General features: G+C 43.1%; 3 protein-coding genes across 3 annotated transcripts in view; all 3 read left to right on the top strand.

Annotated features, from left to right (window-relative positions):
• LOC116614585 (adhesion G-protein coupled receptor V1) overlaps positions 1 to 7650 on the top strand; it is a 35592-nt gene extending 27942 nt beyond the window's left edge. The window contains exons 16-24 of the mRNA XM_048731547.1: positions 388 to 632; positions 1041 to 1146; positions 1823 to 2232; positions 2840 to 2945; positions 3241 to 3485; positions 4063 to 4171; positions 5109 to 5344; positions 6159 to 6264; positions 7341 to 7650. Of these exons, the coding sequence (XP_048587504.1) occupies positions 388 to 632; positions 1041 to 1146; positions 1823 to 2232; positions 2840 to 2945; positions 3241 to 3485; positions 4063 to 4171; positions 5109 to 5344; positions 6159 to 6264; positions 7341 to 7650 (1873 nt within the window). The remainder of the gene's footprint in view (positions 1 to 387; positions 633 to 1040; positions 1147 to 1822; positions 2233 to 2839; positions 2946 to 3240; positions 3486 to 4062; positions 4172 to 5108; positions 5345 to 6158; positions 6265 to 7340) is intronic.
• A 565-nt stretch (positions 7651 to 8215) lies between these two features.
• On the top strand, positions 8216 to 11756 carry LOC125570131. The gene is made up of 3 exons (XM_048731213.1): positions 8216 to 8471; positions 10082 to 10187; positions 10594 to 11756. The coding sequence occupies exons 1-3, from the start codon at positions 8413 to 8415 to the stop codon at positions 10795 to 10797; spliced, it is 369 nt and encodes a 122-aa protein (XP_048587170.1). The 5' UTR covers positions 8216 to 8412; the 3' UTR covers positions 10798 to 11756.
• Positions 11757 to 20179: 8423 nt separating this feature from the next.
• LOC5507200 (alpha-tubulin N-acetyltransferase 1) overlaps positions 20180 to 27509 on the top strand; it is a 32358-nt gene continuing 25028 nt past the window's right edge. Inside the window, exons 1-8 of the mRNA XM_048731043.1 lie at positions 20180 to 20751; positions 21466 to 21535; positions 21797 to 21888; positions 22236 to 22293; positions 22907 to 23020; positions 23632 to 23733; positions 24108 to 24153; positions 24514 to 24594. Of these exons, the coding sequence (XP_048587000.1) occupies positions 20654 to 20751; positions 21466 to 21535; positions 21797 to 21888; positions 22236 to 22293; positions 22907 to 23020; positions 23632 to 23733; positions 24108 to 24153; positions 24514 to 24594 (661 nt within the window). The 5' untranslated portion in view covers positions 20180 to 20653. The remainder of the gene's footprint in view (positions 20752 to 21465; positions 21536 to 21796; positions 21889 to 22235; positions 22294 to 22906; positions 23021 to 23631; positions 23734 to 24107; positions 24154 to 24513; positions 24595 to 27509) is intronic.

Genomic DNA, 27509 nt, shown 5'->3' with positions numbered 1-27509 from the left:
GTGGTTTTCAAGGCCCTAAGGCTACGAAAGTCAACGAAAAATACCGATACACGCGTCAAATTTAATTAAAAGTTTTCCGTTATGTGTCACTGGAAAACTTGATCAAATGTGATTTAGATACTCCAGTCTGTTTGTTTTTAGGCTCGCTGATATTCAAGTGAACACGAGTTCTTCAAGTATGATGCTGTACCGACATTTTTCCTCGCTTTGTTTCGCGGCGCTATGCATGCTTGAGAGACCTTAAGAACCTGATAAAGACCATTTCTTTAAGTCATCCGATGGATATACTTGAGAAAACATAGAGCTTCAACTGCATATACAAACTTAAAGCACATCTAAAGATGCAGCAACTTTCAGACACTTATGTATCGATTTTTGTATTCCCAGTCTAAAGGCAATGCCTATCATGGCCAATAATACGCTGTCTGAGAAGGCTGATTACACACTAGCGGACGGCCAAGCTGTGAAATGTTCACCGAGAGTTACGGGTGTTACCTATACTGTACCTTTAACGGACGATGTGAACGCTGAATGGCCAGAGACCTTCCATGTGAATATGAGCACTTCTCAGGATCATGTTGACTTGTTGGTCACTGAAGCCACGGTGACTATTGTGGACGATGAGGATAAGGGTAAACTGGAGTCCAATTAGCACACTACCATACGTCCTCTTATGCACATTTGAAGTAAAGTGGCAAAGTCACCAGTTTACTTCCGGTCGATTACGTAACAATCTCCGATAATTTTTAACGGAAAACGCGAAAAATATTTCAAAATTGTAAAAGCAGTGTGTCTTTTGGAAATTTCTTCGAGGAGGTTTCCTCGAGATTCTTTTGTCTCTTGTCGGTTGAGGTTTCCGTCGGCCCTCCACCAGTTATACCGATGAGAAGGCAGAACAGAGCTAGGCTCCAAATCACTTGCCCCCTTGAGTGTATTGTTAGTAAGCATTTTAAGCACTGCCACTGGGGGTGGTCACTACCGGAGGGTTTATTTTATTAACTCAAATATGATTAAACTCAAACATCTTTCTTCAATTGCAGTGGACATCGGCATCAAGCATGTAGAGTACAATCTGACGGAAGCAGATTGCCACATTGTAGTAACTCTAGAGAAGACGCCAAATACAGAGGTCGATATAACCGTAAAGTATGTCATATTCGTCACAACCACTAACAATGGTATCTCCATTATGAATTCTTTCTCTTTTTTTCTTGTACACTTCTTTTTTTATAAGAACCTTTTTTATAAGAACGTCCAGCCTGAGATTTCGCCATTTTAAGAACACAATAACTGTTATTGTCAGTTTGATTTTGAAATGAGATCCTTTTTTCTCCTTCGATGATATTTTCTCTTTTTTATATTTTATTTTTTTCGCGAATAAATCATTTATAGCCGAATTCGTTGTTGCATGACCGCAGAAAATTCAAATCCATTTCTCGTCAGGGAATAGCGTGTAGTCATACCAACGCGAACAATCAATTCCCCTTTGCTGTGCAGTCAAATGGTTTAACTACCCTGGGTAACAGAGCCTCCAGACTTCTCTCGCCCAGCGATGCTCAGCCAACTCGTCACGGCATTTGGGCTGAGCGTCACTGGACGAGAGAAGTCTGGAGGCTCTGTCAGCCGGGGTAATAAGGTAATGGTTTAACATGAAAGATGTTGAAATAAAAGCCATCGATTGGTTTAGACAATTGATTGATTGCGCGCTGTTCCCAAACGAGACCAGAGTTTTAGATTCGCAGAGGTCTTACAATTCGGCTATGAATTCTTTCTTTATACATAGGTTGATTCATTAATTTGACACACGCTTTTTTAATTTTAGGGTTTCCTCGATGGACATCATGACAAATTCGACAGGCTTTCCAAAACCTTCACCAAAACCTCCACACCCCACATTCCTCAAAAACTACACATGCTTATTAAATACTACAGTCTCGTCCAACACAACAAACACGACATACTTTTACAATTCTACATGCTTTTACAACTACACCGACACTAGCTATAAATGCCCACCTCGGGCCTCAACTATTCAAGACTTCGAGCCTTACACATTGAACATCACCTTTGCTCCTTCTGAGACAGAGCGTACGTTTTTAATACCTATGACCGATGACGACTTTTTGGAATACAATGAGACTTTCAAGATTGTCTTAGAGAGCTTGACCCCGAACAAGACCAAGCCTATCGTCAAGAACGAGACTATCATTACGATATACAACGACGACATTGGTGAGTTACTGTGAAACGACTTTACTCTTTTAAACACTCTAAAGGACCCCCAATCAGTAGAAGAATGACTAAGCCTAAGACAAACTCTCACGAGAAGAACGAGACTATTATTACGATATACAACGACGATAATGGGTGCGAGCTAGTTAGCAAGTAACCTTGGTTACCAAAGGTTTTAAGCTTCACTACCAAATAGCCGCGAGCCAGTGGCAACGCGAAGGTCGTCCCCAGTGATTCTTTTACGTTCCCCAATACATGTCAATGAAATGCCGAGAGACACGGGACCTTGTATCCGAGAAGACTCGGGGCTCACATTCACCAATGTAGTGGGCAGGTTTTTACACCAAAAATCCCAAGATGACTTGACCTGGGTTCAAACCCTGGTCTACCTCCCAAGCAATTCCACATTTTCCGGGAATTTTCTAGTTGGAGGAATATGTACCATTTGCAAAATAACTAGAAGTACCGGAATTTCCGATTAAATGGTAAACAACCTATGATTTAGAGACGAAGCCTTAACAAAACCGAAGCCGTACGTTACCCAAGGAACAAAGGTTGCAAAAAATAGATAACATGGGGTTAAGTAATGAATATTGTAACTTTTTAGCAACACTTGAACTTGTGGAGAGGTTAGTTAGCCTAGAGGAAGCGCAAGCGATGGTCAAGTTAACCGTGCGACTTCTCGGAAAAACACTGATTCCTGTTTATTACAAGTGAGTTATTTTCGTTCTAAATCTAGAGCTCTGTTTATGCAAAACCGTCTTTTAAAGACATTGTCAGGTTATAGATTTTTGATTATTTAAAATCCGTCATTGAACTTTACAGAACTTCCATGCTATGGAATATTTTTTAAGAACATCTTAGCATTTTTTTATGCCGTTTAGAGGAAAATGGCAGCATTACGCGAAAGCTAGACACAAAAGTATTCTTTTTAAATGTGATGTTTTGTTTCGTGTTGTCGATGCCTTTTTTGTTCCGTTTTTCATTTATTTATCTTCCAATCGATAGCATATCCACAATGAACAGCACAGCGATCGACAGTCGTGACTTTCCTCGCGTCGTCAAACAAACCTACAGCTTTAGACCGTCTCCATCAGGAGAAAGCACTATGCAGATTGAAGTGAACGTCACCGATGAGCTGCTCGTAGAATATCTTGAGCAATTTGACATCGTCTTAACGACCGAGCAGCCATTTGTGTATGTGGTGGAGAGTATGAATACAAGCGAGGTTCAAATCATCAACGACGATCATGGTATGTCCCGGATGAGAATAATGCTTACTTGTTTTATTACACTTGGCGCATTTTTATATACAATATAATATAAACTGCAGACAAACCCTAGAAAAAGGCATTGAAAAGATGTGTCGCTTATAGCCAATTTCGTTGTCGCGTGCCCCCCGTTTTCAAAACTGAAAAAATTGTGTGGGTGTGGATGTTAATCTCAGGGCTCCGTGCTTCAGCTTGCCTCTCGCCGCTTTCGAGTTCGGCTAGAAACATAACTCGAGATTTTCCGAAAGAGTTACGCAGGGCGGGTGGTGTTTATGCCCCCAACAGGGCTACATTTTCGGATTTCGCACCCCCCCCCCCCCCTTCCAGGGTACGGCCCTGTCAACCATGCCCTCCAAGAATGCTCCGCGCACGTGATAAAACAATTACGCATTGAAGACCAATTTTGCGGTAAAACAGTATTATTGCATTTTTAGGACACATAATTCGCACTCCCTATAATTCAACGAACATACTAGGTTTTCATACGCGTATGTGTTTTTTGTGTACCTATATATGGACATGTTTCTGTCTTGTTGGGTAATATTTTCTTTTCTTCCAGTGATGGTTGGGTTCATCAATACCGCTCAGTCTGTAAACGAGTCCCAAGGATACGCTAACGTGTGTGTGATGGTGGTCCGAGGGGAGAGAGCTATACCCGTCTCTTACAAGTACGTATTACCGTCTAACTAATGGTCAGAGGGGAGATAGTTATACCCGTCTCTTACAATTACGTATTACCATTTTGACTATTGGACAGAGGGGAGAGAGTTATACCCGTCTTTTACAAGTACGTATTACCATTTAACTAATGGTCAGAGGGGAGATAGTTATACCCGTCTTTTACAAGTACGTATTACCATCTAACTAATGGTCAGAGGGGAGATAGTTATACCTGTCTCTTACAAGTACGTATTACCATCTAACTAATCGTCAGTGGGGAGAGAATTGTTCCCGTCTCTTACAATTACGCATTACCATTTTGACTATTGGACAGAGGGGAGAGTAGAGTTATACCCGTCTCTTACAAGTACGTATTACCGTCTAACTAATGGTCAGAGGGGAGAGAGTTATGCCCGTCTCTTACAAGCACGTATTACCGTCTAACTATTGGTCAGAGGGGAGAGAGTTATGCCCGTCTCTTACAGCACGTATTACCGTCTAACTAATGGTCAGAGGGGAGAGAGTTATGCCCGTCTCTTACAAGTACGTATTACCGTCTAACTATTGGTCAGAGGGGAGAGAGTTATGCCCGTCTCTTACAAGTACGTTTATTGTCGTCTATGTAATGATCAGTTCCCGTCTTTCACAAGTACGTTTATTGTCGTCTATGTAATGATCAGTTCCCGTCTTTCACAAGTACGTTTATTGTCGTCTATGTAATGATCAGTTCCCGTCTTTTACAAGTACGTGTTACCGTTTAACTAATTTTCAGGTGGGGGGGGGGGGGGGGGGGGGAGAATGCGCTTCTTTTGCTTTTATTGCCGTATATGTAATGAGTTAAAGCTGGAAAGATAATCATCATGTTTTATGTCAGCAGATACAACTAAGTTGTGGCACATCACTCTAAGATAGTGGGTGCCTAACACTGCTGCTTTCTTTTACCAGCGTCAGCACGTATCACATCACCACGACAGTTGGAAGAGATTTCGTAACTCTCAGTAACTTCACCGTCACTATTCCGTATGGAACGAACACCTCATGCTTTACTGTGACCATAAGAGATGATGACGTGGCCGAGCTGGACGAGACTTTTGGCGTAAAGCTTTATAGTGGGAAACGAAATGTGGTCATCGACCAAACACTAAATAGTTACGAGATTACTATCCTGAACGATGACTCCGGTAAGTGGATTTTATAGAGGGTTAAGGTTTATCGGGGTTTTCGCTGACCTTAACGATGAATCCGGTAAGTGGATTTTATAAAGAGTTCGGTTTATCGTGGTTTTTACTGACCTTAACGATGACTCCGGTAAGTGGATTTTATAGAGGGTTAAGGTTTATTGGGGTTTTCGCTGACCTTAAAGATGAATCCGGTAAGTGGATTTTATAAAGAGTTCGGTTTATCGTGGTTTTTACTGACCTTAACGATGAATCCGGTAAGTGGATTTTATAGAGGGTTCGAATTTTTTCTGGATTTTCGCTGACGTTAACGATGAATCCGGTAAGTGGATTTTAGAGAGAGTTCGGTTTATCAGGGTTTTTTCTATCCTTACAATGACTTCGGTAAGTGGATTTTATAAAGGGTTCGGTTTATCGGGGTTTTCACTTTGACTCTGGTAAGTGGATTCCATAGAGGATTCGGTATGTAAGGGTTTTTAACTATCCTTCGGTTTATTAGATATTCAGACTAGCAGACTGGACAAAACACCACTTCTTAAACTTGATGTTAAATCTAAATAAAGCGAAAAATAATTAAATAACTCTAAACATCCAAAACCTTGATTGACCTCGCACATACATTACCTCTACTGTGATAAAGTCGGTATTGCAGAAATGTATTTGCTTATGTCTACTTGTTACCTGCTCTGGTTTAAATTTGCTCGTATTGATGTGATGTTACTTGCTCATATTACTCTAATGTTCACTTGCTCGTGTTGATCTGACGTTTCCTTGCTCAAATTGCTCTCGTTGTTCACAAATTATTGTCTTGTTTCAGTGACAATGGAGTTTCATGTGCCGGAAAATACTTCTGTGTCAGAGGGAGATAGGACTCTTGTGACTGTGGTTGTGAATGGCAAATATGACATCCCCTTGTCTGTGTGGTATGCTATAATTACACCTCCCTCAGAGCGCTTCGCATTTTTTGTATTTGTTGTATGCTCTGAACGAAATAGAAATATTCAAAGATGTATGCACCTTTTTCAAAGGTTGCAGTCGGGGAATGCATTTGTCATAACCTATGAAGTACTTTATTGGTATCGAAGAGATAGGCAAATAAGTACTGTTTTAGAAAGCTCTGGCATCACTGGTTTTGTTAAACCGTCACATGCTTTTCAAAAATCAGGATTCCACCCATTAACCGTTTCGGGTTTAGATTCTCGCGGACAACAATACACCTATTTCAAATAAAGGCTGCACTCCAGAATCCATGTGTCGTAACCCGCGGTGGTTCATGGGTAGCGTATAAATGGCTGAATCCTTGTGGCTGAATATTCATAAGCTACAGCTTTTGAAACCTGGAATTTTATTATATTTACACTTATTTTCTTATTTATTTGATACCCATGAAGCACTGCAGGTTACGATACACAGATTCTCCGAATGCAACCTTACTTGAAACAGGTGTATATGAAAGAGGTTTATATTCTGCAGTATCAAATCTATATTCAAACTTTCACACAGAAATTGCGTACTCTCTTTTAAGATTTGTTTCTAAATGTGGATTTGATACCGCAAAATGTATACACTTATACTACTTTACTAATACTGCCTATAATCACATGCAAATTCCATTCAGTAGAAAAATTACATTCTTGCCGCACGTAAATTAAATACATATAGAATTTGTTCACTGAAATAAACGAGCCCGGGGGGTGGGAGGAGCTTTCCCTTTTATAGCGGGACCTTGCTTGTGTTGTTATATTTTCCTTCTTAGGCTGAGTTCAAACGTTGTTTTCTCCATGAGCCGTATTCAATGCAAATGAAGATGAAACAATCGACTCGATTCATTCGCAACATTTGCATTGAAAACGGCTCATGGATTATACGACGTTTGAACTTAGCTTTACCTAATCCCGATTTGCTTATTGTTCGGACTTCTGCAGACTAAGATTAAACCTAAAACGAAATAAATACTGTACCCTCTAACCAAAAAAATGGTTCTTTTTTACGATTGTAGGCTCTATACAATGAACGAATCATCGACAGCATACCAAGACGATTACAACCTGACAAGCATTGTATGGCCTCAAGATATGCCGTCGCTTCCTGGCATGCCAGTTTTCCCCGACTGGGAGTTACCTATCCCTGCAAACTCATCCCATAACTTGACCATTGTGTTCAACATGGATGCCAAGAATGTTTCTGTCGTAGTGGATACTATATCAGACAGGTTGACAGAGTCTAGAGAATGGATAGTATGGCTTACGCAGATGTGGGGTTGTATGTGTGAATGTATGGCTTACGTAGATGTGGGGTTGTATGTGTGAATGTATGACTTACGCAGATGTGAGGTTGTATGTGTGAATGTATGACTTACGCAGATGTGGGGTTGTATGTGTGAATGTATGACTTACGCAGATGTGAGGTTGTATGTGTGAATGTATGGCTTACGCAGATGTGAGGTTGTATGTGTGAATGTATGGCTTACGTAGATGTGGGGTTGTATGTGTGAATTTATGACTTACGCAGATGTGAGGTTGTATGTGTGAATGTATGACTTACGCAGATGTGGGGTTGTATGTGTGAATGTATGACTTACGTAGATGTGGGGTTGTATGTGTGAATGTATGGCTTACGCAGATGTGGGGTTGTATGTGTGAATGTATGGCTTACGCAGATGTGGGGTTGTATGTGTGAATGTATGGCTTAAGTAGATGTGGGGTTGTATGTGTGAATGTATGGCTTACGTATATGTGGGGTTGTATGTGTGAATGTATGACTTACGCAGATGTGAGGTTGTATGTGTGAATGTATGGCTTACGCAGATGTGGTGTTGTATGTGTGAATGTATGACTTACGCAGATGTGAGGTTGTATGTGTGAATGTATGACTTACGCAGATGTGGGGTTGTATGTGTGAATGTATGACTTACGCAGATGTGGGGTTAGAACAAAGGGCTCATATAAAGTTGTATTTTTAACATGGCTTCTTGGGGCATTCAAGATTATGTGAGCTAGCACTATTAGAGTTGGCTATCCAGTTTAACCCTACTTGGATTTCTAATGGTATTCCAATTTGCGTAATAATTAATGGCATGCAATAATTTAATTCACAGCTCCTCAACCCCAGAAAATGGAGGAAGAACCAGGTTTGTGCTTGATGCCCTTTATTGTTATAGTGGTGCATCTTTATAAGATGTTTCCACCTATTTTACATAATGTTGCACTCCAAAATATTGCTAGCATATATCTAACATCCTATACTAAATACCAAGCAATACATAGCTATCTTATATTGGACACTGCGTATCTTATATTGAACCCTGCGTATCTTATATTGAACCCTGCGCATCTTATATTGAACCCTGCGTATCTTATATTGAACCCTGCGTATCTTATATTGAACCCTGCGTATTTTATATTAAACACTGCGTATCTTATATTGAACCCTGTGTATCATATACTGAACCCTGCGTATCTCATATTGAACCCTTCGTATCCTATTTTCAACCCTGTGTATCCTATATTAAACCCTGCGTATCTCATACTGAATCCTTCGTATCCTATTTTCAACCCTGTGTATCCTATATTAAACCCTGCGTATCTCATATTGAACCCTTCGTATCCTATTTTTAACCCTGTGTATCCTAAATTAAACCCTTGCGTATTCTATATTGAACCCTGCGTATCTTATATTGAACCCTGCGTATCTTATATTGAACCCTGCGTATCGTATATTGAACCCTTCGTATCCTATTTTCAACCCTGTGTATCCTATATTAAACCCTGCGTATCTCATATTGAACCCTTCGTATCCTATTTTGAACCCTGTGTATCCTATATTAAACCCTGCGTATCTCATATTGAACCCTTCGTATCCTATTTTGAACCCTGTGTATCCTATATTAAACCCTTGCGTATTCTATACTGAACCCTGCGTATCTTATATTGAACATTGCGTATCTTATATTGTATATCTTATTGTATATCGTATATTGTATATCTTACATATGTATATCTATATATATATACATGTATTGGATATCATATATTGAACACCTAATAACCTATATTGAACATAAAATGTCCTATATGAAATACTAAAAATCCTATATTGAACACTAACATTCTATATTGAGGGTCTTCTATATTGAGCACTAAATATCATATATTGAATACTGAGTATCTTATATTGAACATTAAATATCCTATATTAAACACTAAACACCTTATAATGAACACCGGGTCTTCTATATTGAGCACTAAATATCATATATTAAATACTGAGTATCTTTTATTGAACACTGAATATCATATATTGACTAAATTTTATATATTTTGATTAATGAATATCTTAACTGGACAGTAAATATCTTATAATAAACAATGAATGAATCTTATAATGAACACTGAATGAATCTGATAATGAGCACTGAATGAATCTTATAATGAACACTGAATGAATCTTATAATGAACACTGAATGAATCTTATAATGAACACTGAATGAATCTTATAATGAACACTGAATGAATCTTATAATAAACAATGAATGAATCTTATAATAAACACTGAATGAATCTTATAATGAACACTGAATGAATCTTATAATGAGCACTGAATGAATCTTATAATGAGCACTGAATGAATCTTATAATGAGCACTGAATGAATCTTATAATGAACACTGAATGAATCTTATAATAAACACTGAATGAATCTTATAATAAACACTGAATGAAGTACTGTGTCTTTCACTAGTGGATGCAACTCCATTCATCGTGCTGCTCATCATAGCGATCATATTCGCTTTGATCGTCTGGGTGGCAGTCATCCTTGCAGCGTGCCACATCTTAAAGCGAACAAAGTGAGTTCAGGATTTAGTCCCAGGGGTGGGGGAATACTCGTCAAATAAAATGAAGGGGAGGGAGGTGGGGCCTGTTTTTTTCTAAGTATTTTTGGATTCAAATTTCTTTCATCCAGCGTAAAAAAGACAATTCTTTGTTAACGGAAGGATTGCGTTTTGGAAAATCACGTCTTTTCAACGATACGATAATATGTAATCGCATTGCTCTGATTCTCTCTTCTTAACAATCAATATTAACAATCCTTACAGCGGGCCTCCAATTTATATTTATCTTGTTAGTCAGGAGCTAGGATAATTAAGGGATGATGTAAAAATTAAAGCGATATGTTCCCTTTAATATTGTATATTTACCCCTGTAGCTGTAGCTTAATATAATAAACATAAATATATTTTTCATATTCCACAGAGCCAAATAATGATACAACAGGCCGTCAGTAATAAGAATTTGATTTATGAAATACGTCACGTTAACACCCTAGACTTCCAAAAGCTCAGTACACCAAACCGGAAACTCCAGCCAGATCATGGCAGGGATGGATTTTTCAGGGGTGGGGTTGGGGGCACCGTCCCCCTTGGCCCTCCCCCTGTATTCAAAACTGCATGGTATTGAAAACTTTCACAGTAGTCCTGTGAAAAAGCTTACACCCTTGCACTGTACGTTAAACTAGGGCAGTAGCCAGAAATTAATCACGAATGAGGCAAAACCATTAGAAACTGTCAGCAATGATCATACTCAAGAAATTTATTCGTCAATACACTCTTCTTTTAAAGAATTTTTTTTTATAAAAACGCCCAGCCTGAGATTTCATCAAATAAGCAGCAAAATATTACTTATCTAGTCTGAAGTGTCCTTAAGTGCATTGTCAAATTGTGTTTATCAATAACAACCTTAAATATTATTTCTATTGATCATTTGAGTAATTATCTTCCTAATAGTTCATTGGGTACTATAATTTAACAACATCGTCAAGAGCAGTTTCAGCCTTAAAATGCTCCAAAAATATGAACGGCCATGCCTCAACTTAAAATTAGACGGTCTTATAAAAGAGTGCAGCTATAGCTACACAAGCATATAACTAGGTTGATTTAAGCTTTTCTGTGAGTAAGATTTTCTACTTGTCGGCTTGAGTAAAAACGATTTAAAAAAACTAGGTGTACTCAAACGTTAAAAATCGATATCGATGATTAAGTCAATTACTCTGATCATCGGAATAATTATCGATTAACTTCAGAATTTTTCTGCCATCGATTATTAACGATTGCCGATACAATTAGCTATATGCATCGTTTGCAAGCGATTAATATCATCTTTCTGTTCTATCGTCTGAACACGCTGGAATAAAAAAAATTAAAACAAAGATCACTTAGACTTTTAATGCTTTTTGTGACGCAAAAGGCAAATTCACAGGTCGTCGACATAAGAAACCACCTTAGATATAATCTGAATTGTTGACAAATTTAAGGAGCAGAGTAATAGGTAACAAATCACATGCAACACTAAGTAAGCAAAGTAACACACCATCGAAAATTGTAAATTCCAAGGCTAATAAAGTCGATTTTTAAAATGGCTAATCGTTTTATGTTTTAGTTTACCTTTCTTTTTCTTCTTCTCTCAGACGCCTTTAGGAACCAGGGAGGGCGTGCCTATCAGTTATTTTCCTAAGGTTATAAGAAAATGAACAGTAGCGAGACTGTGCCCCCCCCGTTTCCTTAATGTCGCTTGTATCACGCCTTCCCCCCACCACCAAACTGTATACAAACTGTAAACAAACTACAATTTTCATTGCATTGCAATTAATTATTTTAAATGCTATATTTCATGATCCATAGAGGGGTGAATATAAAGTGTACCGTAAAAAAATCTAATAAACGCCCCCTATCTGAAAAACGCCTCCTATCATATGAACACCTCCCCCCCCCCCTCTCCCAATGTTTACAAGTTTGTAGTGAACGCCAATTTCAAATTACCCCCACCCCCACCCTCCTTTCTAGCTTTAAAACAAACGACATAGGAACTCTGGTAATTTGAATCAAATGCAATTGCCTTCTTGCTTAATCTGAGCTTGGCTTTTACTGGGTGAGACTTGCTCAATGTCAAGTAACGTTTGCCACACAGGCAATGATTTAACGTGATCCTGGCTGAGATTAGAACCCCACTGCACTTGGGTTTGTTATATTGTTATAGTTTGTAAAGAACGTTCCTCTGTAATAAACGCCTCCTATCTATTGAACGCCCCCCTCGGACCATCGAAATGTAATAAACGCCCCGGGTGTTAATTAGATCATTTACGGTGGGCGATGGCGCTTGATGCCGATAAGAGAGGGGATAACAGTGTCGGTTCAAGTTACATATTGAGCTTGCATAATCAGTTATTATAATTGCGTGTGATTAATCTAATATCATAACATTACACTCCTGCTTTCTTACAGAGGCGGATCTAACTTTTTACTGTGGGGGGGGGGGGGGGGGGGGGTTGGCTCAGATACAAAGGGGGGAGGGGATAACTATTTTTTGTTACCTATGGCTGCCTGGCAGCACAAATGGGGATTTAAACCCTCCCTTTAGATCCGCTACTGTAATCTTCTCCACCAAACAAACACAAGCCCTCTTACAAAATGTCACCAACACGGCATTTTATTCAGTTTGCATTTACGAAACGCAAATTTCTGTAAATACTCTCCAAACTGACAGGCAAGGACACCTTTCTTTATGTGGTGGTAACCATATAGCGCAAAGTGATGGTGATGCTGATGATGATGGTGGTGATAATAATAAATACTTATATAGCGCTATTTCTTTAAAATCCAATAGCGCTTTACAACTCTTGTTATATATGTTAAAAATAAAGAAAAAAAAGTAGATAAGAAGTAACGAAACTATTATATTAAATTTTACAACAGAACACGCATATCAAAACCGGCTTTCAATGATAGAATGTTTTGGCGGATAGTGTCAGTTTTCGTTACTTCCCTTCCAACCCACAGTCCCTCTCGTCATCGAAGTCTATTGCAGTCAATTGTCATCTGTGATAGAAGAGGTGTTTATCCGGTGGAATCAGTCTACGAAACAGAGCTCATTTGCATAAGCCACTGTCCGGCGTCCTCGATTCCATGCGACGCCATTTTAAGTTTCACAAGGATGACCTATTTTACCAAGATTTCTACCTAGCTTAATGATAATAAACCCAAGCCTGTACTTGAGCACACACTTTGATACATTTCAAAATTTATCGTGAGCAACTTTTCTAGCCGAATTCTTTTAATTTTTTTTTCAGGAAACGCACTAAAAATATAGATATAGTGGAAGAGAGCTTCTGAGGAGAAATGCGACCGAACAGTGCATTTGGGGGTTTGAGTTAGGTTGTTTTACTCAAAGTTTCTAAGCTGATCGCCAAACTTTTAGTTTTTTAAAAAAGAGGACTCTCTCGATTTTAACCGCTTTAACCTGACAAATTAGGGACTATGGGTCACATGACAGTTTGATGACTCTTTTCATAGAGAACCTATTTTGCAAGTATTTTTTTTGTTAATATCAATCATTGGTCATATGTTTACATTTTGATTCGATTGAATCGCATTGCTTAAAAGCTGGTAAAAAAACTTTCATAAATGAAACAGCCTACACTATCATATAAATGGCATTTTCCTTCTTCAGGCGGAGTACCAAAAGTTATGTTTCTAGCTTCAAAGAGGCTTAAGAGGTATTTTTCGATGATTTTCTACCCTCTCTCCCGGTGTCTTGCCCCCATGAAAATGCGAAGAGGAAATTTACAATAAAAAATCATGCTCGACTTATTAGCATAAAATCACTAGGACGTGAATAAAATTATATTTTGAGCGTTTCATTCGTTTTCATTTTCTAAATTGTACCTCATCCTAAAGAGTAATGTTCACGCATAATAAAAAAATTTTATTTTGTCCAAATAAACAAAATTTTGGAGAAAAAAGAGGGAAGTTTATTTTTAACGCAGTTGCCATGCTGGAATGCTTCTACGGCTAGAACAAAGATTTAGTCGATACTGAGTAAATGACACACTTTTGAATTTATCCTCCTATTTTTCAACGCGTTAACGGATCTGGAGCGGGGCCTTTCATAGAAACGAGAGAGACCCGCGCCGCGCCCCCCAGCCCGTTCTCCGTTGTTTTTTGTATGCCCTAGGGCATGCCCAACGCCAGCGCTTGCCGTTCCGTCGGCGGTATACCGTCTGGGGGCCTCGTGGGAACCTGTATATATATATATACACATGTGCATAGCATTGGGTTGGGCCGCCACCCTACGGAGCGCGGAATGACCGTTTTTCGGCCGTAAATTCAAAGCCGCTGGCGTGGCGTTTAAACCTGAGCTTTACTCGAACACCTCGCTCCCGAACTCCTCACGAATTTCTCGCAGTCTCTTTTTCATCTTTTCGCCACCTTAAGTGCCCCCCCCCAAGGGCAGTGCGAGGCCCCGCTCCCTCAACTGGTAGTCTTTAACCTCTAGGCCAAATAGTGCGCAAAGCTCGGCATTCAGGAACGCGAAGCCATTGGACATGAGCGCGATCTTCCCCGGTGAGGGGATCCAGCTTCGCGGTCAGAATCTTGCTTTCAGCGCGGTTGATCGTTTCCTCGATGGACTCGGCCGTGTGGTGCCCGGCTGGCAGAGTAGCGATAGGCGGGAGGGCGGCTATAGTCGTTATCTGATGCTCCCGCTCGAGATTATATCGAGATTATACCAGCTGTTAAACAGAGAGCATTGCCGGAGCGCCACGAAGCGTGGGCGCCTTATCGGCCGCTCGAAGAAGAGCGTCTGTTCGCCTTTGGTGAGCACAATATGTAGGACCACCATTGTGTTGAACATAGCCCGCCTTCGTGTTTAATAGGACTGAGCATGGATTGGGAAGGCAGGCGGATGCTGAACGAGGAGGCGGCCCCCCGAAGGGGGGAGGAAGAGACGAAAAAGGCGGCAACTGCGGCGGGAGCCTCTATAGCCGAACATACCAAACATGCTATAGCCGAACAAGTCAAACACGCAAAACCCGGTTTCCCTAGGTCTTTGACCCTCGCGCAAAAGCTGCTCTATGCCGTGCCCGCGACCAACGCGTAGAGCACGGCCACAGACATCACCCCACTACTCACGCACGTACTCTTGGTGTACCCCTGAAGCAGAAGCTGAGTGCCACAGACCGTGCACTTCTTTTCCGCGTCAGCAATCATGCCGAGGACGTGGTCTACCGTCAGAACGTGGTGCGATCCCGTGTACTTTGTGCGACCTTTTTGCCTGTCATCTATAGCGTACCGCTTGATTCGCGCTATAATGAGCTCTTCACTGAGAGTAGCCTGCAGTCCTGTGGGAACCAAGGCACCGGGGGTGTTACCGGGGGGGATCACGCGGACTATCTGGTCGGCGTGCCGCACGCGGGAGATGCCGGTGTATACAGCATTCGTGATCCAGCCCTCTAAGCTGTGGTCTACGATAAACAGACGTCTTGGAGTCTGGATAGTCTTGCTCTGCACCCGGTGGATGGTTCCCCAGCCCGCGTATTTCCACTCGAGGGGAAGCCAGTTAAGGACCGCGTCGAGAGGAACCTCGACTACCGTTCCTTTGTATGCGTCGACCTTCTCACCCCTTTTGCCTGGCACGGGCACTGGCCGCCCTTGCTTGCGGTAACGATGCGCGCCGCTAGGATCGGGGTCAAAGCGGATGGTTGCTGGCAATCGGGGGTAGTTTTTCCTGTGGTGCTCTATCAACCGCTGCTGAACAAGAGCCCCCATCTTGTTGGTCGAGCACACCCACATATCGCTTAGGTGGGCCTGCTCGATCGCCGCGTCGAACGCCACCCCATCCCACTCCTCTCGAAACACCTCAAGCTGTTGGAAAACAAATCCGGCCCTTTATGTTGTGGAGCCTGGAGGAGGGCGCGGCAGAGCCGCATGTACTGTACGGCTTTCCGCAGTCTACACACAGGCAGCGGTAGTCGGACTCGAACCGGCGGATGTTCCCTTGTGCCCACTCCTCGAGCATATCGTGAGGCCCCTCTTTATCTCCCCAGGGCGGGACCTGCCCATAGTCGCCACAACACACTACCTGACACGGCCGCGTGGCGAGATACCCTAGGATGGCGCGTAGCACTTTAGTCTGTACCTTACAGCACTCGTCAATGATGATTACTTCTGCGAGACGGTCGAGTTTGTGCCCCAGCTCGGAAGGTCTCCACTTCTCTACTGGGCGAGGTCGTTCTCGGGGGTGAGCACCACAACGTTGCGGCCGCGGAACATGCTCACCGCCCGCTCGGTCTTCCCCGATCCTCCTTGGCCGGCTAGATACATCTTCGCAGAGGTTGCGGCCACTAGATCGCACGGCAGACTCGGCGCAGTGCTTGGCTCCCTAGCCAAGCTCCCCGACTTCTTCGAACCCCAAGCCGCTTCGGGTCGCCACTCATACCCAGGCTTCTTGTGGCGCCACTCTCCATACCTCGGATTTCGCTCCACGAGCTTTACACCACTGGGCACCGCCTTTGCGTATATGGCATCTGTGCACACCCGGAGGACGTCTTCGCGAGGAATCCGCCTCAACATGCGTCGCAACGCTATGTTTGTGTACGCCAAGACGAAGGCCCTGATATTGTACCATTGTGAGCGTCGGACACCGTCTTTGTATTGGATCAGATGAGCCCCGTCGGCGTGCTCGAAGTTAAGTAAGTGGTCGGTGCCCGCATGGAGGTTTGTCAGATACGCGGTTTCTTCACGGTCGCGGACTACGATCGAGGACTCGTCGCCATGGCGAGCGCACTTGCCTACGAAACGGACAGCAAGATCTCGACCCTCATGGTACTGCGAGTCTTCACCTCCGGGGCAGCACGCGATTGAGTGGGGGAACTTGATGGAGCCCTTTTTTCCGACGCTATACAACACCTCCCTCGCCGTGGCCATGACGAGGTCACCCGAGCCCAACAGGTCCTTGAGCTCTGGCGTGGTGATCCAGCCCTCGTTTTGTTCCAAGTGCTGCCCTACCCTCCCGGAAGTGTAGGGGTGGCAGGCCTCAGAGAACTCCCACTCGGTCAGCTGAATGACCCCGGTTAGTTGAAGAACCTCGCTCAATGGCCGTCTCACAACATCCGCGATACGATACACGTTCGTAGGGAAGCCGAATTCCCGTACCAAATCAATGGCGTCCGAGGCGCCGCCGAAGACACTGTCCTCGCATCCTAGGTACGCCGCACGCATGTCGATGTGCGCATGGGGCTGCGCCCCTAAGTTTTACTTGCTATTCCACACTTTGGACTCAACCTGTGCCGCTCGTCAGACGTCCCTGTATTTAAGAGGCGTTGGTCTGATGTTCTCTCTTTGGGTCCACTTCTTGAAGCGATACCCTATTGCAACGGCCATCGAGAGCGTAGCTTCGGTGTACTCTTGGTAGGCTGGGTGATCATCAGGGAGCCATTGGGGATCATATCCTGTCTCCTCTGTAAACGCCCTGTCGATAGCCGCTCCGTCCTGTCCCGATCGGTACAGTTTGCCTTCGTGCGTGACTATAACGCGCCCGCACAGCCAGATCCTCGTGCTTCTGGGGATCGCCCTGTTTACAAAGCGGATGAGCACCTCTCGCACTTTCGCCTCGCGCGTTTTTGTGGCGGCACTGGTAGCGCGAAGCGCTGCCTTCTCCTGACATAACGAACGGAGCTCCCCCTCAGCCTCGAAGTCTAGGCCGTGGACGCTCGTAATCGCAGGTGGTTCGGTCGGGAGCTCCGCCCAGGCGTGGTTATTGTGGCAAGGGATACTGACCCTCGCCTTAGTCTTGTACTTCCCCGAGTCCCACATAACGTTGCCCAGGGCGTCCACGGCTACTAGCTTTACCTCGAGCTTCTTTTCCATCTCAAAGAGTTCTTCTTTGGTGCATCCCGTAGTGGCCAGCTTCTTGTCAAATCGCTCGAGGATCCTGTTTCGTGTCTTGGTTAGACCGAGGGAGCGCGAGGTGCCGCGATTCCTCAAGAAGTCGGCAACATAACTCGCAACACAGTTAGCGAAGGTGTCACCCCCCTCTCGCTCAAACATTGGCCCAGGCTCACCATTTTGCTCAGGTAAAGGGCGAAGCTCGTATCTCACGTAGACGAGGTACTCTCGTCCTTTCTCCCAAATACCCGCATCGATGCCTTCCAGGGCGCCGACTGCGATTTGTTCCCCTCTTTTGACTAATGACCCACCAATCTTGTGCTCCGAGCGCCCTTCCTCCTCTGTGATTGGCGCCAATGGCTCTGCGGGGGCCTTACCAACGACCGTAAAGAGTCTGTAACACCGGTCAGGGTCTACCATCTCAAGCACCGGTGGCAACACTGCGTTTGCCCGCAGAGACTCTCTCTCGTGCGAGACCCACCACACCGAGCCATCGTCATTAATATCAGGCCCCCGCATAACCGGCTTTGGAGCAATGACCCCTGCCCCACCAAGATCTCGTATCTCCTGGTAAACACCGGCGCTTATGTCTTGGCCCCGAAGAGTGGCATCCACGCTTGGGAACCGAAGATGGGCGCCGCCGACGAAGAGAGAATAGTACTTCTCGGGGTCTAAGCCCTCTGGGCCCCTTTGCTCCAGCAAAGGGTTGAACTCGCGCCACACTTCCTCTGGCTGCGAGCTCGCCGGCATGAGCGGCTTAAGCAGCTTGCGCTTGGTATCCTCGGGGATGCCCTCGTCCAGGATGTTCTGGACCAGCCCTGCCAGTACGGCGGACGCCTCTTTGTCAGGCATGCTATTGAGAATCTCCTCTATGTAAGCGTCCATGTTGGGTATGCCTTGTGCCACCCAGTCTCTAATTGCCCGTATCGCAGCCCTGCGGTATCAGACAGGACGAGTGTTTGGGTATGCCTTATGCCACCCAGTCTCTAACTGCCCGTATCGCGGGCTACGATATCAGACAGGACGAGTGCGAACCATTCCCGAGCGCGCCTCTCGGTGCCGCGCATCCACTGCCCTAAACGATTCGCTCCGCAGGGGCGGCACAACCGCGTCTCTGACTGCGTCCCTATGCCGCAGATCCTGCACGGCACGGGGAGGGGGCTGCCCTTACGGAGCCTTTCGAGGTGCACCTTGCAGTAGGTGTCCATGCACCTCTGGCCACACGTGTTTGCATGGCCGACCTTTAGCCACCTGAAGTAATCTTTTCCGCACTTCATCCTTCGAATGCTATGCACATGTGCATATACTACAGGACAGACGGGGGTCTAATTGCAAGGTTCCCACTCGTTTCTATGAAAGGTCCCATTCCCGCTGCTGTCGATAGACAGCGGATTAATGATCGCTAACCATTGCTAATTATTTATCTACGCGAAGTTGTCCCGACGTAGATTGATAATTTCTAATTATTAATCTACGCGAAGTGATCCCGACGTAGATTGATAATTGCTAATTATTAATCTACGCGAAACGTGTTTCGGTGTCTATGAAATCCCCAATCCCCCCCCCCCCCCCAAAAAAAAAAATGTTTTTAGAAGCAAACATAATTTTTGGCTGTTGCTGTATGTGTTTGCTATTTAAGGACTTATTGCTCTTAATAAAGGGTGCCACGGAAATCAGACCTCCCAGACAAATTCCTGAAGGAATTCTTATCAAACGTCCAATACAAACTTTCCAGCGATTTCCACGCCTTTTCGAGATATATAGAATATAACTTTTCTCATGTGATTCATTCTCTTCAAAATATCGCCAAAATCTGATTATTTTAAGACTTCTTAGGAAGTTGATTTGCTAACATGAGATAAGTTGACCCTTATACTTTATTGTCATGATATTTTTTGTTTAAAAAGAATAACAGGCGAGCATACTATCTAATGTTATAAATGTAATAAAACTTCGCAAAACATCGCCTTGTCAAAGCGTGGGCTGTTGTCATGACAAATGGCAGAAAATGGCGTCGCATGGAATCGAGGACGCCGGACAGTGGCTTATGCAAATGAGCATCTGTTCCGTAGACTGAATCGTATATGAGGGAGACGCTAATTTAAGAAATCATAGTCGCCGGGACACCTGTGGTCTTATCCCCAGGCTCCTCACTGTTAGAAAAAAATGGCGGCACGTATCCGTTGCTATGAATTACGAACAGAAAAAATAATTTTGTTTTTGCTACCGTAGAAAAGAAATCTATCAAGTTTTTCGTTTCTTTGCCCATTATTTTATAAAAAAACTTACTAAGAAGAAGTTTTGGACGAAGCAAAAGGTTTAGTGTGCTGAAATTCTCAGGGTTGTTGACTACAACAACAAATAGCTGAGCAACACAACACATAACGAAGAGATCGACGAGGGAACTGGGATGGTTTTGCTACAGAAATATCTTAGAGACCCGAGCATGCATCGCAAGATTGATCGAAGACTGATATGATTCTATACAAACACGATGGGGACACTGCTTTTACGCATCTGACAGATTATAAACAAACAAACACTTTTTGTAGTAATAACTTAAACAATTATAAATCAACAAACAGTAGAACTTAATCATGGAGTTTGCATTTGACATCAACGAGCTGCTGCCAGACGACATTACTTTGGTTGACGAGAAAGTGGCACCATTTCGTGGGAAACATACTCGAGACCGGTGAGAAAACATTTGAACTTTATTAGCAAAAGTATATAAGTGAAGTTACATTGAATTGAAACTCCTCTCGAGTGTTAAGAAAACAAACATAACGTTAATGCTATCGAACTAAGTCAATTATATTGAGAAGTTCTTATTAATTTTGGGGTAAGTTATTAAAAAACCTTCATACAACCCCCTTACACAATGCCTGGTAGACCTGTGCATTTGAACTTACCTGAAAAAAAAATTCCATTTATGTTAAGGCCCTATCCCACTTCATTTTTGCTCTTGTGATCTGTCTCGCGTGTGACACCCCCTTTGCAACTTGTTTAGCATTTGTCAAAGTCACACGAAAAAGAGGAATGCCCATCCACTTTCTGCAAAAAATTGCAATTACTTTCTGCAACATTGTGCATGCAACCTGCAACATTGTGCATGCAACCTGCAACATTGTGCATGCAACCTGCAGCAATTTTTTTTGCGAGACATGTTGCACCTGAAAAGTATATTGTGTAACAGGGCATTTAGTAAACAACCTAAACACAACCATTTGTTATGACCTCTGTTTTTTTACGAAAAATTACTATAGTACAGAAAGTTCTACATCTCTCCACAACATGCTTTTAATAAAAAAGAATTCTCAACTGGAAGGTCCACTATCCTGGCGAAAGAGTTGAATTGGAACTTTTCTTTGCTGATAGATGTATATATTAATCTTTCCACTGGATTCAGATTTGAGTTCTCTACCAAGCAAGCAGAGCTGAAGAAAGTGATTGATATGATGGGAGAAGCATCTTCAAGAGTAAGTTCTCTTACAGCTCTCTGTGCCAAGTACAGCTCCATGTATACAGTAAATATTATCAAACCTTAAAATTTACATATCCCACAATTTTAGAAGAGGTTTCAACCAAATTTAAATACTCTGATGTGGAGGATAACTCTTTTATAGATATTCACAGTCTCTTCCTGGTCCATGCCTTCTGTTGCTACTTTTATTCAAGAAATCAGTGCCATGGAATCATTGAGTTAAACTTGATGTACTGTAAATCCTTTTGTTGTATAGGCACAGGGCTTGCGTTCTCCTATCACTAGTGCCATGAAGCTTTCCCATTCAGATCACAAACTTTACATATCCAAGGATGCGTCTGCTAACAGGTATCTGTATTAGGTAACTGTATTTAGCTCTGATCTACATGTTCTTTGATTAAGATGTCAAGCAAGTGCTCCCTTGTGTATGTTTGACCAGCTATGTATTTTTAACAGGCTTCCACAGACAATAAGTTATATGGGAAATAATGTAAAAATATGTTGACAGAGCTAAACGGTTAGAAAACACAGAACTGAAAAAAGATAACCAAACTTGAATTTACCTAAAACAAAGACCAGAAATTGGAAACCATAGTAAAAATAATTGTTTCTACTCAAATTTAAGATTGTACATCTGTTTCTGGTGAGTAAATAGAACCATTCTTTGCTTTTCTTTACTTTGTTGTTATTTCTAGTGGCAAAGGTGCAGTGGTTGGTCTAATCAAGATTGGCTACAAAAGGCTGTTCCTTCTGGTAGGTGATGGAGATACTCAGGGAGACTCAGCAATTTTTTTGGTGCAGAGGTGCGGACAAGGGTCTGTAACCCTGACCCTATGTAGGACAAAATATCTTAGAATAACATTCTCTGCTAAGGACAAAAAACAATTTTCAATAATTTTCATAACCTGTTTAGGACAAAGAAGAAACAATAAAGGAAAACCTGAATATGCCCCAAACCTAAGAACCCTTTTAATTTTCTACTTAGCAATTCTTGTGATGACAAAATAATGAAATCAGAATCCTGTTTTTTAGGACACAGAGGCTTAAAGTATATACAACCCTGTGTACTCTATCCAGCAGCATGTCCCTGTTTAATTAATAATGTACAGTAGGATGGAAAAGGGCTGTTAAAATTTTGTTATTGATAAGTGATCTAGTGCTTAAAATATGGTTGAGGGACAGCACTTGTTTGGTTTGACTTTTGAGCAGGCAATATCTCCCAAACCCCAGAATTGATAGATGCTGCCATTACTACTGTCGTTATCGTCACTTTTTTATGATTGCAATAGTCACAATTATATTTACAGTACCTACATCCATGCCCTTGTGTATGTTTGCTCAAGACTTAACTGATATCTCTATGTAGGATTACCAAGGCAATCAGCATGAAGTCAACCCTCTATGTGTGCTGGATTTTTATGTACATGAATCACGGCAGCGGAAGGGGTGTGGCAAGTCTTTGTTCCAGCATTTCCTAAAGGTACTTAAAATAAAAGTCTATCATCGGCTGAAAATCGCCAGGTCTGTCTGCTGCCACTGATGCAAATTCACTGATATTTAGACGTCTGGTTCATCTGAAACTGGCAAACAAACTTGCTGGGAATCACCGATGATTTCATTTTTAACTTATAAAAGTGTACATAATATCCTAGTGTGACATAAACTTAAGGATCCATCTAGCCTTCAATCTAGAGCTATTTGTTGGTGGAATGATTCCATATAAAGTGCAAGCCCGATAACACATCACATGTCTTGAAGGTTATCATTTTGGCATCCTGTGGCTGCATAGATAGGAAGTCATTGTTATCAATAGGGTTATCTGTGGTAGCGTAGATTTTAAATCATTGTTATCATTTGGGTACCTTGTGGTGGCATAGATGGGAAATCAATGTTATCATTTGGGCACCCTGTGGTGACCCGGTTTTGACTTCTTGTGGAAGTTTAAAACATCAATAAGAAACAAGAGCCTTTTTTGAACAGGTCGAGTTTTTTTACAATTGCTAGCTGACCAGACAGTATTTGAAGTTATCCCAGGGAAGGTAATGTGAAACAAGATGCGTTAATTCTGAAAATTGACTTATTTTGTTTCAGATGGAGGGCATTGAGCCGCACATGCTGGCTATTGATAGACCGTCACCAAAGTTTCTCTCCTTCTTGAAAAAACATTATAACCTGGACAAATCCATACCACAGGTGGTGATATGTAATAAGTATTATGCCATTATTTAAGAGTCATCAAGCCTTCCCATGATGACTTGTTCAATCTAAGGCACACACACGATGACAGTGAACTTTTCGACAGATAAGCATGGTTACCCATGCCATTTACATGGGATAGTGAGCTGGCTGTGCAGAGAGCCATGAAAACAGTGTGAAAAATTGGACAGTTCTGTGTAGGCACAATTTTCTGTATGAATTTTTGAGCGGTTAAAAAATTGGCTTTTTAAGGGACCTCAGACTATACAGCATGAAACTCGTCCAACTCATCAAGGTTATATCTCTATTTCGTTGCCTTTTTTTTATTCTGATGAATAGTTTATTGACATTGTTGCTTTCGTCTGTTGCAGGTCAACAACTTTGTGGTCTTTGTTGAATTCTTTAGGGACTTACAAGGTATGTAAAAGGCATTTAAAACTCTTATCAATAAGATGAAAAAGCAACATTTGGAAATTTACTGTGAGGACACAGCTGTGTTTAACTATTTAGAAACAAATGTTTATTACTGTGACTATCCTTTATTGTGCAAGGCAGATAACGAAAAACACAAATTTACACGGGCCTCACCCTATAAATTGTATGCTCTACCAATAACTCCTCTACCTTCATGAAACTGTAAAAAGCTGGGCCCCCAAATGTTTCACTTATAAGACTTTGAGAGAAGTGTTAAAGATCTGTTCTGATTAGCCACAAATGATATGCATGATTTATTTTTCGATTTATGATTTTCACATTTCTTTACTATTTGTATTTTAGCCGTAAACCAGGCCCAAAAAAGAAACCAACAGACTTCAAGTGGACGTGGAAGACCCCCTGTACACCCATACAAGCGGAATGGTAAGACCCTTTATGCACCCATACAAGCGGAATGGTAAGACCCTTTATGCACCCATACAAGCGGAATGGTAAGACCCTCTATGCACCCATACAAGCGGAATGGTAAGACCCTCTATGCACCCATACAAGCAGAATGGTAAGGCCCTCTATGCACCCATACAAGCGGAATGGTAAGACCCTCTATGCACCCATACAAGCAGAATGGTAAGACCCTCTATGCACCCATACAAGCGGAATGGTAAGACCCCTTATGCACCCATACAAGCAGAATGGTAAGGCCCTCTATGCACCCATACAAGCGGAATGGTAAGACCCTCTATGCACCCATACAAGCAGAATGGTAAGACCCTCTATGCACCCATACAAGCGGAATGGTAAGACCCCTTATGCACCCATACAAGCGGATTGGTAAATCCCTCTATGCACCCATACAAGCGAAATGGTAAGACCCTCTATGCACCCATACAAGCGGAATGGTAAGACCCCTTATGCACCCATACAAGCGGATTGGTAAATCCCTCTATGCACCCATACAAGCGAAATGGTAAGACCCCTTATGCACCCATACAAGCAGAATGGTAAATCCCTCTATGCACCCATACGAGCGGAATGGTAAGACCCTATATGCACCCATACAAGTAGAATGGTAAGACCCTCTATGCACCCATACAAGCAGAATGGTAAGACCCTCTATGCACCCATACAAGCGGAATGTTAAGACCCTTTATGCACCCATACAAGCGGAATGGTAAGACCCTCTATGCACCCATACAAGCGGAATGGCAAGACCCTCTATGCACCCATACAAGCGGAATGTTAAGACCCTTTATGCACCCATACAAGCAGAATGGAAAGACCTCCTATGCACCCATGCAAGCAGAATGGTAAGACTTTCTATGCACCCATACAAGCAGAATGGTAAGACCCTTTATGCACCCATACAAGCAGAATGGTAAGACCCTCTATGCACCCATACAAGCAGAATGGTAAGACCCTCTATGCACCCATACAAACGGAATGGAAAGACCTCCTATGCACCCATACAAGCGGAATGGCAAGAGCCTCTATGCACCCATACAAGCGGAATGTTAAGACCCTTTATGCACCCATACAAGCAGAATGGTAAGACCCTCTATGCACCCATGCAAGCGGAATGGTAAGACTTTCTATGCACCCATACAAGCAGAATGGTAAGACCTCCTATGCACCCATACAAGCGGAATGGCAAGACCCTTTATGCACCCATACAAGCGGAATGGTAAGACCCTCTATGCACCCATACAAGCAGAATGGTAAGACCCTCTATGCACCCATACAAGCGGAATGGTAAGACCCCCTATGCACTAGCGTAACTGTGAAGACTCCCGACAAATTTTTATTTAGAATATCTAGGTAAAGGTCTACTTCGTCTCCATGCGCTCGCCCCAGTTCTCTTATGACATATCGAACCTGTGCTATTTGACCTTTTTAAAGCCCTGTGCAAACAGCACAAGCGTTGCTGGCAAGACGTTAGCCCAGTAATAATAACGTTGGGCCAGCAATGCTGGCGAGACGTTGGCCCAGTAATTATAACGTTCTCTTATGACATATCGAACCTGTGCTATTTGACCTTTTTAAAGCCCTGTGCAAACAGCACAAGCATTGCTGGCAAGGCGTTAGCCCAGTAATAATAACGTTCGGCCAGCAATGCTGGCGATACGTTGGCCCATCAATGCTTGCGAGACGTTGGCCTGCAGTACTGGCGAGACGTTAGCCCAGCAATACTAGCGAGACGTTAGCCCAGCTATATTAGCGAGACGTTAGCCCAGCAATACTGGCGAGACGTTAGCCCAGCAATACTGGCGAAACGTTGGCCCAGCAATACTGGCGAGACGTTAGCCCAGCTATACTAGCTAGACGTTAGCCCAGCAATGCTAGCGAGGATTTAGCCCAGCTATACTGGCGAGACGTTAGCCCAGCTATACTAGCGAGACGTTAGCCCAGCTATACTGGCGAGACGTTAGCCCAGCAATACTAGCGAGACGTTAGCCTAGCTATACTAGCGAGACGTTAGCCCAGCTATACTGGCGAAACGTTAGCCCAGCAATACTGGCGAGACGTTAGCCCAGCTATACTAGCTAGACGTTAGCCCAGCTATACTGGCGAGACGTTAGCCCAGCTATACTAGCGAGACGTTAGCCCAGCTATACTGGCGAGACGTTAGCCCAGCAATACTAGCGAGACGTTAGCCCAGCTATACTAGCGAGACGTTAGCCCAGCTATACTGGCGAGACGTTAGCCCAGCTATACTGGCGAGACGTTAGCCCAGCTATACTGGCGAGACGTTAGCCCAGCTATACTGGCTAGACGTTAGCCCAGCTATACTAGCGAGACGTTAGCCCAGCAATACTGGCGAGACGTTAGCCCAGCTATAATGGCGAGACGTTAGCCCAGCTATACTGGCGAGACGTTAGCCCAGCTATACTGGCTAGACGTTAGCCCAGCTATACTGGCGAGACGTTAGCCCAGCAATGCTAGCGAGGATTTAGCCCATCTATACTGGCGAGACGTTAGCCCAGCTATACTGGCGAGACGTTAGCCCAGCAATACTAGCGAGACGTTAGCCTAGCGATACTGGCGAGACGTTATCCCAGCAATACTAGCGAAACGTTAGCCCAGCAATACTGGCGAGACGTTAGCCCAGCTATACTAGCTAGACGTTAGCCCAGCTATACTGGCGAGACGTTAGCCCAGCTATACTAGCGAGACGTTAGCCCAGCTATACTGGCGAGACGTTAGCCCAGCTATACTAGCGAGACGTTAGCCCAGCTATACTGGCGAGACGTTAGCCCAGCTATACTGGCGAGACGTTAGCCCAGCTATACTGGCGAGACGTTAGCCCAGCTATACTGGCTAGACGTTAGCCCAGCTATACT

The sequence above is a fragment of the Nematostella vectensis genome, chromosome 8, assembly GCF_932526225.1.
Source record: "Nematostella vectensis chromosome 8, jaNemVect1.1, whole genome shotgun sequence".
In the NCBI taxonomy this organism is placed as follows: Eukaryota; Metazoa; Cnidaria; class Anthozoa; order Actiniaria; family Edwardsiidae; genus Nematostella; species Nematostella vectensis.
This window is presented reverse-complemented; position numbering and strand designations above follow the sequence as displayed.

Coding starts and splice junctions, on each gene's coding strand:
- LOC125570131 (XM_048731213.1), top strand. CDS start 8,413: ATGGCATGCAATAATTTAATTCACAGCTCCTCAACCCCAGAAAATGGA. Junction 8,472..10,081: donor GAAAATGGAGGAAGAACCAG/GTTTGTGCTTGA, acceptor GTCTTTCACTAG/TGGATGCAACTCCATTCATC. Junction 10,188..10,593: donor CACATCTTAAAGCGAACAAA/GTGAGTTCAGGA, acceptor CATATTCCACAG/AGCCAAATAATGATACAACA.